The sequence below is a fragment of the Danio rerio genome, chromosome 1 (genome assembly GCF_052040795.2).
Source record: "Danio rerio strain M-AB ecotype USA chromosome 1, GRCz13ab, whole genome shotgun sequence".
NCBI classification, from domain to species: domain Eukaryota; kingdom Metazoa; phylum Chordata; class Actinopteri; order Cypriniformes; family Danionidae; genus Danio; species Danio rerio.
This window is the reverse complement of record NC_141021.1, coordinates 52,015,640-52,030,364: the sequence shown is the minus strand read 5'-3', so window position 1 is coordinate 52,030,364 and position 14,725 is coordinate 52,015,640. Positions and strand designations below refer to the sequence as shown.

Sequence of the window (14,725 nt, the reverse complement as noted above, 5' to 3'; positions counted from 1 at the left end):
AAAGGCAAAAAAAAAAAAAAACTCTGAAAAATAAACTTAATTGAAACCAAATCTATGAAGTGGTACTCGGTATCGGTCAATACACAAATTAAAATACTCATACTCGTATCGGTTTGTAAAAAAGTGGAATCGGTGCATCCCTACTGAATATTCCTTAACATTGCACATTTTGTCTTAAATGAGTTGATCACCCCAATTTGGCAATTCTGTCATAATTCACTCACCCTCAGGTTTTTCCAGGCCTGTATTCATTTATTTATTAATTTGTATTAACACTACAAAAGAACTGGGTATTTTGAAGAATGACAGTAAACAAATAGACATTGAAAACTATTTACTAATAATAATTTCTATTTTCAAATATGCCTTTGTGAAAAAAAAACAGTGTGAGTAAATATTGACAATTTTAATTCTGAACCGTCCCTTTAATCAAAAATACATGATTCAGGTAGTTAAATCATAAAAGAATAAGTAAGTGTTATGAGAAAATGTCAGAATGAATGGTTAAGGTAGTTTAAAGCAGAACTAAGGACAATAATTAAATGTTATAAATGGGTTTTTTAAATATACTAATGGTATGCATTTTAGCGGCAGGTTACTAAAATAAGTAACATTTATACAACACATTACTAATGCTCCACAATATTACTATGCTCATAATTTCATATAGCAAAAATATAATGTAATATAATTTCTGTTTAACAAACAATTAATTACTGTGATATCATTGTTGAGTGGTCTTTTTAAAATGATTGTATTAACGTGCTGCACTCACCCGGATGGACGAGAACTTCATCCTTCGTAAAGTGCACTCAGAAGTGCTGCCTTTACTCACAGTAAATTCCACCCCTCATCTCTCCGAATAGCCCAAATCCAACGCCTCTTAATAGTTTAATCGCTAGGAAAAATATGAAACGACAAATTAACGAATTTTTCGAATTAGTACAAAAATGTACGCTGCAAAATTAGTTGCACTCTTATTCTACCGGAACAAAGTTTTCCCTACTTCCGGTGTCGATCGCCATTTTGTGACATAGGCACATTGCTGCTTAACGTTAGTGTTGTTTGTTAACCGTGTGATATGACTGAGTTTTTTGGTCCAAGGATTCAGAGAGTCTAAAGCTTTCATACTCGCGGTGAACATGTTGTGTTATTGGGGAGCGCAGGTCCGAGAAGGATTCGGTCTGGTTAAACCTGAGCAAGTCATACATGGAAACTGGGGGATAAAATCCATCTGTCCGAGTTCAGCAGTTCAGGACCAATGACTGTAAAAAATATGGACGACGCGACAGCCCTTTTCCCCATTGAACGCCTTGAGGGCAAAACGCCTGCTTGACGGGCACAAACTGTCGCAAAAGACTGCTGAAATTGGAGCCAGACATGCGCAGAAGGATTGTCTGATGGAGCCAGAGGAGGAGCCGCGAAAATGAGCAGAGTCGAGCTTCCAACCAAACGCTTTATGTAAAATCAACCACGCCCCCCGAACTTCTCAGCATGCGTTTGCGGTCATATCAACACAAATGGATGTAATAACGTTAACAAATATGAGGGTTTTATATATTCAATCGCGCCAGCTCCAGGCCGCATCGCATAACTTACTCGCGGCGTCGCGGGCTGATTCCGGCTCGCATGCGGCAGCGCCGGTGTCGCTCGGCCGCCGCATCTGGCTCGATTGACTCGGGCTGGAATTGGGTAGTGAGTCCAGGCATCCGGAGTAGGTCCAGCAGAGGTAACATTAGTCAGTCTGAGCTCTAAGAGATAAGTCTCCGGCAGGCGAGAATCTAGCCGGAACTGTGTTTTGCTATCTGGGTGGCTAGGCGTGTATCAGCAAACTAATAAAGCCCGAAAAAAGCCCTGAACTTAGCGAATAAACAGTGTTCCACCAGGATCATGTATGTCAGAAACTATAGTTTACTACTGAACTCATTTTGTCATGGTAAAATAACACAGAAATCGAATAATAACATTTCAGTCTACTTCAGTCTCTTGCCGAAGCTCAGACGCGCTGCTTTGAGAAACTGTCAATCACAGCTGTCAATCACGATGACACGCCCAGCATTAAATTACTGCTAAAAACAAACTGTTTACAAAAATGAAGATCTGCACCTATTTCAGCACAATAACCAGTGCCTTAATCGACCAGAACTATCTTTCGGGACATTTTATTGCAAGTGTAATATTTTTTTTTATTTGGGCTCAAGTCTCCTTCATTAACACGGAGGAGGCGGGCTTTATGACTTGTACTGCAGCCAGCCCCCAGGGGGCGATCTAACGGCCGAAACCTTCACTCAAACGTAGGCTTGCGGCACACTTGTTCAGGACATCTCAACTGGAAAGAGTTATGTTGGATTCATCAGAGAGGGAACGGCGTGGATCCTGAGACTGCACAATGAAGATGCTGATGAAAAACTAGGTATGACTTTAAATGATACTTTTATGTTATAACTTTATAATACTACTATAAAAAGAGACAAAAGAGTCAGTGCCCCACACTGACTCTTTTGCTCCCCCCCAATACACCCCCCACTCTCCTCTAACTTAAACTCCTCACAATAACTGCACTGTTTAACATTTGCACATATAAAATTTGCACATTCACTGCACCACATTGAACTGTTTACTTATTGAACTGTACATACCCACTGCATATGGGCATTTGTTATTATGTACACACCCACCATACATATACACTTGTAATCATGCTTATTTATCTGCATACTACTGATTATTAATAGCAACCTGTACATATATTCATATATTGTAACATATACACTTGTAATCATGTTCGTCTATCCCTGTACATATATTCATATATTGTAACATATACACTTGTAATCATGTTTATTTATCTGCACACTACTGATTATTAATAGCAACCTGCACATATATTGTAAATCTGTTCATAGCTTATCCAACCTGTATATAATGTTCATAGTACATCCATCTGTAAATATCACCATAGTTTTCTATAACTGCACTTTATAACTTATTCCTGTATCCTGCACTTGCTGCTGTTGCACTGCTGGTTAGACCTAAACTGCATTTCGTTCCATTGTACTTGTACATGTGTAATGACAATAAAGTTGAATCTAATCTAATCTAATCTAATAACCAGTGGATCTCAAACTATTTTCACCAAGTACCACCTCAGAAAAAAATGGTCTTTCCAAGGACCACCATAATGATCAGTATTGAAATAACGTGACAGTAGTGTATTAGGCCCAGTAAAGAAGCTACAGATTAATTCCTATTGTTGAGAACATCTATTATTATCAGACACTTTAAACATTTAAAAAAATAGTTTGAACATTAACACTGCACTGTGCTTATATGTAAAACAAACAAAAAACAAATCTAATAAAACGTCTACGTTTAAATTGAAATGTGCTTTTAAAAGTTAAACATGGTGGGCTACTGACTGTTACTAAAAAATTCCTGTACTTAAATGCAAATTATTAATATAATAGTAGTCTATTTATCATAACCTGGAGATGTTGCTTGGACCTCATAAATATAGGCTGTAGCTGCGTCCCAAATGGCACACTATACACTATGCACTATGTACTTATGCACTTACACACTCTACAGGATAGTACATGTATGTAGTGTTGTCCCAAATGGCACACTAATGTTTTTTTTACCAAGCGGAAATTCAAACCGTTTCCCTGATGACGTTTGACGGTTGCCAAATCAGTGAAAAAAACGACCGAATTATCAAATAATACCTATCGTGAGTATTGCCGCATTCACCATCGGGAGGCGCTATAATCACTCTCGTAGGAGAATTTTGCTTTCACCATCCAAAATAAATAAAGTTATCCAACATGTGCGTCCGATAGCTCCACCCCTTCCGCTACGTAAGCAAACCTGCGGTCGTTGAGTGCGTGAAGTGTCCATCATTCCACACTTCATTTTAGCGGCTGAATGAGTGCATCATCCGGGTAATTAAAGTGCACTTATTATTTTTAGAGTTTTCAGTGTGAACACATTACTTGCACTATTTATACTACAAAATGGTGTAGAATAGTGCATAAGTATGCGATTTGGGACGCAGCTTATATGTCACATGTACATATTACATATTTGATTCCTCCGCGTACCACTAGTGCAGGGGCGGCCAACCTTCTTCCTGGAGAGCTACCTTCCTGCAGATTTCAGTTGCAACCCATATCAAACACACCTGCCTGTAATTATCACGTGGTGCTCAGGTCCTAATTAATTGATTCAGGTGTGTTTGATATGGGTTGCAACTGAAATCTGCAGGAAGGTTGCTCTCCAGGAAGAGGGTTGGCCGCCCCTGCACTAGTGGTACAGGTACCACAGTTTGAGAACCACTGATATAAACAATGTAATAATTCTTTAATGTAATTTATTTACAATTTAAAGAACAATCTTTTGATGTGCTATTAATAATATCATTTACTCCAGAACCATTACAGCTACAGAATGAGAGAATCAGATCTATTGTCTGTGGAGAAGCTGGTGCAGTTCTTCTTGCTGATGATGGAAAAGTTCTCGTTATGGACCAATCTACAGTGTGCAGGTTTGATTATCTAGCAAAAGCAGCATGGATGATTATAAATGATAATGACATTTAAATCTTGTCAGGGCTTGACATTAACTTTTTTGATCACCGCCCACTGTGGCTAGTAGATTTTTCAACATTACTAGCCACTCTCCATTTTCACTAGCCAGACTTTTCTTGTTGAGGAAATATATTTTATATGCATAAATTTGACTTTGACATGCTAAACTGACTTGACTTAGATGTTGTGTTATGTCCACATGCATTCTCATTCATTTAACTTTTTGTATGAATTGTGTGTTAGCTTGCTCAGTGTGCATGAGCAAATGGGTTGTCGCAATGCAATCAGTTTTTATTTCATGACTTTTCAGTAGGGCTGGGCGATTCAAATTTACGTTTTGACGAAGATTTAATTTTATATTAAATCGAGAAATAGCCATTTTTAAAAAAATATATTTTTGATACATTATAACGGCACAAATGCGCTTTGGTTCACTTTCTGTATGAAGCAGGTTGCACACCAGAAGCGCCGCTCGGCAACGCACCGCGCAGCACCATGCTGCGCCATGGATTTTAGAATTCTAAATAGGTTTCTATACACATACCAGCACCGCCCAGCCACGATTCAGGAGGCAGTTCATATTTCGGCCGTGCCACAAAGCGCCATCTGATTAGTTTCATGTTAAATATCATGCGAATGTGCGCTTCTGGTGTGTGATACTTTAAACTGTCATATGCGTGCCGTGTCGCAGCGCTTCTGGTGTGCGACCTGCTTGACTGCCTGTTAAAGTGTGAAGTCATGTAGGATTTTACTTGTTGCATTAGTCTGAGTCACGTCTGGATTGTCAAGACATATTCCCTCATCAAGTCAATAAACTCGATCTCTCAACATGTTTGAAGGACGTAAAAACATGCCATGTTAAAAACAGCGCCGATCTTTGTTTGAACCGTGCTGATATTTGGGTTTGAACACGAGCAGAGGTGAGCAGCAGCTGTAGCAATGAAAATGAAAGTACCCGCCCTTATGACATCATTTAGCGGACCTAGTTGAAAACCAGACAGATCAGGCGGCATGATACAGCGAGTGGTGCAAAGCGCATGAAATGATTGATATTTAAAAGGGGGAAAAAGAAAAATAGATTAAATATATTATTTTATATTAGACACACATCTGGTGCTTGTATTTGCTCCTGCTATACGTCCACAACTTCTCACATTGGGTTAAATTAGGCTTTACAGTTTCCTTTTTTTCCACTGTATCTTTTTAAGAAAAAGGCAGCAGCATTACAACCTGTCATTCAATCAGAAGACAAAGTCAAAGCCGAGCTGACAGCCAATCTTTCCTAGGCTCAGCAAAACTTGCAAAAAAATTTTTTATTCAAATATTCTGCAATGCTATCTAACTCGTGAATTTGTTTTACATTTCTTTACACCTTGTTGACCAATTTATGTATGGCATGGCCATTAAAAATACAATGTTCCTTAACCAGATGTTTTTTTTTTAAGTTACTCATAAAGAGAATATTACTTCATTACTTCAGTCATGTTGTTGTAATGTTTTAAGTTTACTAGTTACACAATAAAAAAAAAATCGAAATCGTAAATCAATGAAACTTTATAAAAAATCTAGATTTTTTTTGCCATATCGCCCAGCCCTACTTTTCAGGGCTCAAAATTAAGGATTTACCAAATTCATCTCTGACCACACCAAATAAGTATTTCTAAGCCACAATTTTTTTTATGTGTCAAAACAAGGAAATATAGCTTTATAGGTGCATTTTTTAATTCAACAAAACTTTTCTTAAAAAAAAACATTACATTAAAAAAAAAGAATAATTATGTATCCAAAATATGCAAAGTAATCTGTCCTGGCTATAAGTTCCAGATCACCAGTGAACTACACACAAATGGGGAGTAATCTAATCTCCCATTAAAGCAATCTTATTGTAAAAAAATATAATTAAACCATATTAACAAAAATAACTGTTAGCAAAAGAAAGCAGGTGAAACATACCGTGTTTGATAATGAAAGAATAATCACGTGAACATGGTTAATATAGGCCTGTTAATAATCTGTTCAAAGAACATTTAAAATGAAGGCAGTGACCGCTGCTGCTTACATAAGAATATGTATTTTTTTTTATCTTGAGCTCTTGAAAGCAGTAGGACTGTGAGTGCACGATCATCGCTTTGTCTAGTCTATTTCAAAAGGAACGGAAAGCACCACTTGCGCTTCCTCTAGGCACGGTTGCTTCTCGCAAGTCAATGGGAGCGCGTACGCTCTTTTTAACAGTCGTGCGCATCACATCACCTGTGCCTGCCAGTAATCGAACTCTCCTTTGATATTTACCTTCTTTTTTTCCTGTTTTGCTCGCGCGAACACTGTTATTTTTGTCAGTTGTACTGCTTCTTAATTCTAAGATCACATTTGCACGAATATTGGGCCATGCTTATTGTTAAACCCTGCTTTTAAGAAAACTACAATTTAAAAATCATTTTCATCCAGCCAAAGTGGCTAGTGGAGGTGTCTGTCTATCCCGCCAGTGCTGAAATCTACCTGCATTTGGTGGGTTGGCGGGTGTTAATGTAAAGCTCTGAACCTAACCCATTATCTTGTGTTTTCAGGCCTCTTAAAGGTCTGGAGAACAGGCAGGTGATTCAGATCGCATGTGGAGACCAGCATTCAATGGCGCTGACCAACGGTATTCTATTCTGTCTTCTGACTGAGATGAACTGATTTGATGATTTATTGAGCTGTTGGTCTTTCAGATGGTCAGTTGTTCGTTTGGGGCGAGAATGCTCTTGGTCAGCTGGGTTTGAGGAAAGAGCAGGCCGGCACTCAGTCTCCTCAACACCTCCAGAGTCTGTGTGGGATCCCAGTGGCTCAGATCAGCGCTGGAGGAAACCACAGCTTTGTGTTGTCTCTGTCAGGAGTCGTGTTTGGGTGGGGGAGCAACTCTGCTGGACAGCTGGGTCTCGGAGACACTACAGGTCTTCTTATTTCATCTTGAAAAAACATTTTATATGATGTCAGCCAGTGCTGTATCATAGTATGAATGCCATTCGCACATAAATATTGTCTTGTCACCACAGACCGATTCATCCCTACAATTGTTAAAAGTCTGAGTGGAAAGAAAACAGTGTCCATCTCATGTGGAGGAGAACACACTGCCACTCTGTCAAAGGTATTGTGGTTGATTTATGTAATACAACACACTGAGCAGAGAATAAAGTAGTAAATGGTTGATATTTGTCAGGGAGGAACAGTGTTCACATTTGGATCAGGAGGTTTTGGTCAGCTTGGGCACAACTCACTTAAAGATGAACATCATCCACGACTGGTTGCTGAACTGTGGGGATCTAAAGTGTCGCAGGTCACATGTGGGAGGTAAACTAGAGTGTTTTCAACACTTAAAACACTCTCATCCAACACATGGTGACTCTATGAATGGTTAAATTACATAATCCCAAATGCAAGTGTTTGTCTGGTTAAAATATTTTTATTTCTTACATGAAGACATCACACGCTTGTATTTGAGGATTCGTCAAATCAGATCTACTCGTTTGGATGTGGGATGCAAGGGCAGTTGGGAAATGGAGAACAGGTCAAGCAGTCTGTGCCGTTACCAGTGCTTCTGCCAACTGGTAATATAAATCATATTTTAGCAGTAGCTATTATTTTCCTGAATGTTGTGTTTGTTCTAAACCAGCTAAATATTTGATGCTCGCAGAATGTACTGAATTTACGATGGAAAAACTCATCGCTGGAGAAAACCACTCCTTTGCCTTGTTTTTCAAGGTAAGATGAACAGTCCTCATTTATAAATAGTTTGAGATTGATTGATGCTCTGCGTTAACTTTTACATTTTCTTTTGTAGAGTCCTGGAAATGAGTCTGAAAAGCCTAAATCTGGTTCAAATGGAGGAATTTTGACACTAAATGACAGAATAATTGACCGCTGGGTGTCTGAAAGTGACCCATGGCCAACAATAAAGAAGTGAGTTGTAAACTGTAGAATGACAATGTTGACATGATTTATAGTATATGATACTATGTGCATGTCCTAAATTATTTTGTAAATGCATCTAAAAGTGTGGTGGGACCTTAATACATTTGCCTTTCTTTTAATCTTACTAATTATTATAATTGAATTATGCAATTACTATTTTCTCCATCAAGTATTAATCTTAATCTTTAGTATAAGAAGAATCTTGCTTTTATTTCTTTAGAAGTATAGTAATGTAGTAATGAAATTGAGCTATGTATTATGCTGAAGTAATGCATATGAATATTAAAAATGTGTTATTCTATAATTTACAGTGAAATAAACACAGTGTTCTCCTCTGCTGCCTCACTGAATGGAAGTTTTCTCAAAACAAGGTAAAATTAGGTAGTCTTGTCTAGTAATCTAGACCTTTTTTAAATCAGTCAGTCTCATATTTATAAAAATGTGTCTCTGTAGTCGCGATGAACATTATCAGACGTCTGTGGAGCGTTGTGGCTTGGATTTTGATCTGGTTAAAACATCCTTTGCGAAGTTATCCACAAGTAAAAGTCTGATTTCAGAGGTAATGATGATCTAACATTGACATGTTCCTTACACGATAAATGCGCTATATAAATACACATTACTTACTTGCGACTGAACCAAATAGCTGCAGTGAATGTTTATTTTGTACCTCAGGTGGTGAAGGTGGTTCAGCAGACGCTGCTGCCATCTCTGAATCCAAACCCAACTGGTGAGGAAGCTCTGAGACTTTATCTTCTCCTCCCTGAGCTCATCAATGGTCTCAAGAAGCAAAGAACTAAACTCATTGAAGCTCTGGCCTTCAAAATCCTTGAGCTGTGTCCTGCAGCTCGCAAAGTGCTAGGTAAAGCTGGAAGACATTTACAACACTGTGGCCATGTTGGATTTGTCAATGTATTTTATGTTATATTTTCAGAGATGTATTGGTCCAGACTCCCTGATGATTGGTTTGAAGCCTTGATAAAGTTATTTCACAAAGAATCTGCAGAGCTGATAAAACAGATTTCGAGGGGTGAAACTGACGATCAATCAACTAGACACTTGAAGAACTTTTTGGAGATCCTTCAGATGGCCTATCAGGTAAAAACTGAATCGCGAATCAGGTGAAATGCAACCTGATCATTGTGTAATAGTTGTTTATGTCTCTGTTGTGAAGATCTGTTGCAGTACCAACATCACAAATCACGACTTCATCATTCCTGAGGTCAATGATCTCCTCGAAACAGTAAGAACCAAATCAATTTTGAATTCTGTTGAACAACAGGACAATATTTTTAAAGGAAAACCAAAATATCACTGAAATCTTTTTTTCTATGCCAAAAGCTGGACGCCACTTCTGCAGAAGTGCTTTGGATGGCATCGCGGCTTCCAATCAATGAAGAATTGCACAATAGGATGAAACTGGAAGATTACTACTTTGTGAGTATTAAAGGTATCTTGCATGATATGCATAATGAGCTTTGTTTAAGAAATCTAAAAATGCTTTCATGCATCTTTACTTTCAGAAAACAGCTGAAATATTGGTCAAGTTCCCTTTTGTGTCTGACTTTTTAACTAAAAAGAGCATGTTTATTGTAAGTCAACTTACTGTATTTGGACAGAAATACATATTTCATTCCTCTGGACAACTATCCTTTAAAAGATAACATAATTGTACTCTTTTTAGCTCTTGCAGGAGCAATGCATACGGAGCTTACTAGACCTACTGGTGGTACATTTGAATGGCAACTTGTTGCACATAAACAGGGAATCAGTGCTGACGGACACCCTTCAGTATCTTAGACCATTTACCTACTCGTTTATGCATCCATTGCAGGTAAAACAGAGAAATGAAATCAGAGTTGAAATGTCTGAAATGGATTTTTACCTTAATGAAATTGTCTCCTGTGCAGGTGGCGTTCATCGGGGAGGATGAAATAGATGAAAAGGTTATATCAGCCGAATTCTTCTCCCTTATCTCCAAGTCTTTTATTGAATGGGATAAAAAGATTCTGGAAGTTCATGAGAGTTCACTGGTTTGGTTCAATCCTCATGTATGTTTGACAACATTTATTCGTTTTGCCCAGTGTGACATTTCTCATGTATTGATGTGAATGATGCTGATGTCTTTTAGCATACACAGGACCATAGGGATTTCTACTATCTTGGAGTGATCTGTGGAATGGCGCTCTACAACAGACATCACATCAACATTGACTTTCCACTGGCCTTATTCAAGAAACTCCTCCAGCAGAAGCCCAGTCTGGATGATCTGGAGGAGCTCTCACCTGTGGAGGCCAGGTAAACACCTGACGTTTTTACCATTTCTCGAATGGTTTCAGAGTAGATCATATTTTAATTGTACTTTTATAAATTCTCATTAGAAGTCTGAAAAACCTTCTTGAGGAGGACGAGGAGGAAGTAGTGGATTTGCAACATTTGGATTTCACGGTAATATAGTTTCTATGCAGGCCCGGATTGGATTATCAGGAGAACCGGGAGAATTCCCGGAGGGCCGGTCTGTTTTTTTTGGCCGCGAGGGCCGGTGTCCCTAGCTGCTTGCACTCTCAGCAGTTGCACTTTTTTCATTTATTTGTTTATTTGACCATAACCTCACTCTTTTTATTCATTAATTTGCTGCAGCTCCGCTCTTTTTATTTATTTTCTCGCAGCCCCGTGAGCAAAATGTAGCCCGCAGGTTAATGATGATCATCATTAACCTGCGGGCTGCACCCCATTTCACCACTAACAGCTTCACCTTAGTGAATATTAATTAATATTAATGAATATTACACCTGCTCAATGAAAATCAGATGATTCACTACATTAATAAATCTGACATAACTTGATCAGAAATCTAAAAAGGGGAGAAAAAGAGTAGACATCAATAGCAGCAGATAACAGTGCAGTGCTTACCTGAGCCATCGTGGTCTAGTGGTTAGCACGTTACGTTACGACGACGCCAATCCGAGTTCGAACCTTACCAGAGTATTTTTTTCATTTTCAGTGTTAAGACATATAATACTGTTTGGGTTACTTATGTAGGGGTATATATGTGTGTGTGTATATATATGTATATATATGTATATATATGTATATATATGTATATGTATATATATATATATATATATATATATATATATATATATATATATATATATATATATATATATATATATATATATATATATTTTTTTTTTTTTTTTTTTGTGTGATGACTGTTACAAAGGACTGGATATCTATAAAGAATTAATGTTCTCATATTTATGAAAAACATTTGAAGTTCTAAAGCAGCTGTTTCCTTGAAAAAGACGTGTTAGTGTCATTTGAAACTGAATTGGAAATGACGTTATTTTAATATAGTCAGTCCTCGACTGAGGTGGGCCGGTCTAAGTCTTGAAATTCCAGAGCTAAAAAGTAGTCCCACTCCGGCCCTGTTTCTATGATTGATTTGTATATACATTACTGTAAGTCTACAATAGCTTAGATGATTAACTGTTGTCATTTGTGCTGTTATTTATCTTTGCCAGTGCAAAGGGCAAGAACTCGTCCCAAATGGAAGTCAAATTCAAGTAAACAAAGTTAACAGGTAGGAATATCTATCTATCTATCTATCGATCTATCGATCTATCTATCTATCTATCTATACATCCATCTATCCATCCATCTATCTATCCATCTAGACAGAAGTATGTGGATTTGTACGTCGACTTTGTGTTCAACAAGTCCGTGAAGACACAGTTTGAGCAGTTTACGGAAGGGTTCTCTGAGGGCTGCCCGCTCGATGCGTGGACCATGTTTCACCCTGAAGAGCTGCAGGAGCTTCTCCACGGCTCTCCTCAATATAACTGGAATGAGCTTCAACAGGTAAATGGATACTAGAGACTTTTTAGAGACATTTGCAACAAGCTTTTCACATTCATTTCATAGCACACCTGACTTGTTCCCTTTCAGTCGGCTTCCTATGAAGGCTGCTCTGCCTCTGATGAGCTCATCAAGAACTTCTGGACTGTTTTCTTTGAGCTCTCTGAAGAGAACAAGAAGAAATTTCTGAGTAAGCTTGAGTAATTTGCATAATTAACAAGTGTTATTATTGGCTCTCAGCTTCACTGATTCTCCTTTCTCTTCAGTGTTCTTGTATGGAACGGAGCGTGTACCTGCTGGAGGTTTCTCAAAACGTGCTCTGAAGATTTCTCAGACAGACTGTCCTGATCCAGATGACCATTTGCCAGAAGCCCAAACCTGTTTTGAAAGATTAGTTCTTCCAAAATACAGTGATATCAACACACTTCGCGATAAGTTAATACATGCAGTCAACTCTTGTGCTGTTTTTGGACGAGGGTGAACTTGCCTGGGATTCCAGACTTCTCAGTTCCAAAAATATGTTAAGTCAAGAATGTAAAATAGTTATGTTAAAGGGCCCCGATATTGCAAATAAAAGTTCATAGTTTGGTTTTGGGGGTCTCCAACAACAGGCTGATTCTTGAGTCGATTCATTTATTTTAGAGAATCAATAGTTTTAAACATGGTGCGCTTTCAGATTTAACCCTTTGCTGGATGTTTTCATTCACTTAGAGCTGTCACACACTGCTTAGAAGGACATTTTCAAACATTTTAAGGGCTCTTTAAATATTACATCATCTTTGTGGTTTAAAAATGTCACCTAAGAATCTTTTTAGTCTCAAATTTGTACAGAACAGTGTTGCGAAATGTTGACTACTATTGTATATATAAAAGTATTATTATTTATATAGAGAGCAAAACATTTATTTACTTAATCTAACTAATGCACCTTTTATAGAATGTAATCAATATGCATGTCATCTATGTATCTATGCGTCTGTCTATCTATCTATCGCAGGTAAAATAAGTATCAAGCACACTACCATTTTTGCAGAAAACAAATGTCTAAAGTTGACTAGGAATTTTCATCTTTGTACGTGGAATACTTAATTAGCTGGATTTGGATGTTGACGATTTGACATGTTTTAGGATTGTTACATTATTCAAAACTCATCTGAGACTTGTCATAGTAACAGTTCTGGTAGCTCAAGTGTTGTCATAGTAACAGTTCTGGTAGCTCAAGCCTGGGTAGGAGCAGGTTCATTTTATAAAAACAGGATTAGATCCGGTGAGTTCAAGCAAAGATAATATTGAAAGTATGTACAAAATGCTGATAGTTTCTTACAGTAGTTATATACACATGGGAAAATAGCAAGTTAATAAAAAGTACAAAGACTATTGCTATACATTTTTTAGATGCAAACGCTTACATGCACAATATTCAACTTTTTTAAAAAAAAGGTAATAATTTATGCAGTCATGCACGTTTTGATAACTAATATGCTGGTGATTGATACCTTTACCGATATCAAAAAGCTATTTGGATGCAAAGTTAATTTACACAGTTATTTCTTACACCGATTTAAAAAACGAAGTCAAGGCTACTATAATTAAGAAAAAATTCTCTAAATGTAGAACTAAATCCACTGTAATACATAATGAATACTTGTGTAAAGCCTGCAGCTCTCAACAAATATGGAAATTTATTGCGTATAATATTTAACAAACCGTTTACTGCTAATTTGATGTAATTTTGCTCACATGGATTATTAAATATTAATCAGATGATGTCGTTACGCTGCTGTGCCGTCAGCCAATCGTTGCACTGCTGATCATGATTTTCAGGATCAATAGATCAATTTGTCCTTAACACACGCAGCGATCTCAGATCAGTTCATCCAGACATTTTAAATCTGATTCACTGACTTGTTTGAGGAACTAAATTAGCCAGAGATCAGTTATCAAGATTAAGAGATCAAAAATCATCATAGATCATTTGAGCAAGGTACGAAAAACAGACCCCTGATGTCATCATTGTCAATACAAAAATATATGCCATCAAGTGCATGTTGCTGAACATTTTGGTTTACAGTGTCTATATGTAAAATAGTACTCGAACCATGTGAGAACCATTAATTTTCTTAAACTACATTGCACATTACTGTATTATGAAGGTAAGCAAGTTGTATAGTTATATTGAAATGTGCAGGTTATAAAAATGTTGTTTCCTAATATTTTAAAATGGCACTTTCATTGTCATCTATGTCATGTTTTGATCTTATTAGGTGTTATTGTAAACAATTAAAACGAGATACGGTCTTCAATGTGAGTGAACTATCCCTTTAAGGATC

At 37.4% G+C, this 14,725-nt stretch overlaps 1 protein-coding gene and 1 long non-coding RNA gene across 2 annotated transcripts; one reads left to right on the top strand and one right to left on the bottom strand.

The window, feature by feature from the left end:
* Positions 1 to 1,010: 1,010 nt before the first annotated feature.
* LOC147837512 (uncharacterized) lies at positions 1,011 to 4,911 on the bottom strand. The gene is made up of 3 exons (XR_015476995.1): positions 2,539 to 4,911; positions 2,323 to 2,498; positions 1,011 to 1,265 (listed from the first exon to the last, which is right to left on the bottom strand). It is a non-coding gene; the product is annotated as an uncharacterized LOC147837512 (long non-coding RNA).
* Positions 1,071 to 12,984, top strand: herc56.3 (HECT and RLD domain containing E3 ubiquitin protein ligase 56.3). The gene is made up of 25 exons (NM_001098763.2): positions 1,071 to 1,250; positions 2,299 to 2,413; positions 4,429 to 4,543; positions 7,151 to 7,227; positions 7,295 to 7,516; positions 7,619 to 7,710; positions 7,783 to 7,913; positions 8,043 to 8,170; positions 8,257 to 8,324; positions 8,404 to 8,522; positions 8,846 to 8,905; positions 8,988 to 9,093; positions 9,210 to 9,396; positions 9,469 to 9,632; positions 9,709 to 9,777; positions 9,876 to 9,971; positions 10,058 to 10,126; positions 10,219 to 10,368; positions 10,445 to 10,585; positions 10,666 to 10,832; positions 10,916 to 10,982; positions 12,062 to 12,120; positions 12,215 to 12,398; positions 12,486 to 12,585; positions 12,662 to 12,984. The coding sequence occupies exons 1-25, from the start codon at positions 1,143 to 1,145 to the stop codon at positions 12,874 to 12,876; spliced, it is 3,009 nt and encodes a 1,002-aa protein (NP_001092233.2). The 5' UTR covers positions 1,071 to 1,142; the 3' UTR covers positions 12,877 to 12,984.
* Positions 12,985 to 14,725: the final 1,741 nt, after the last annotated feature.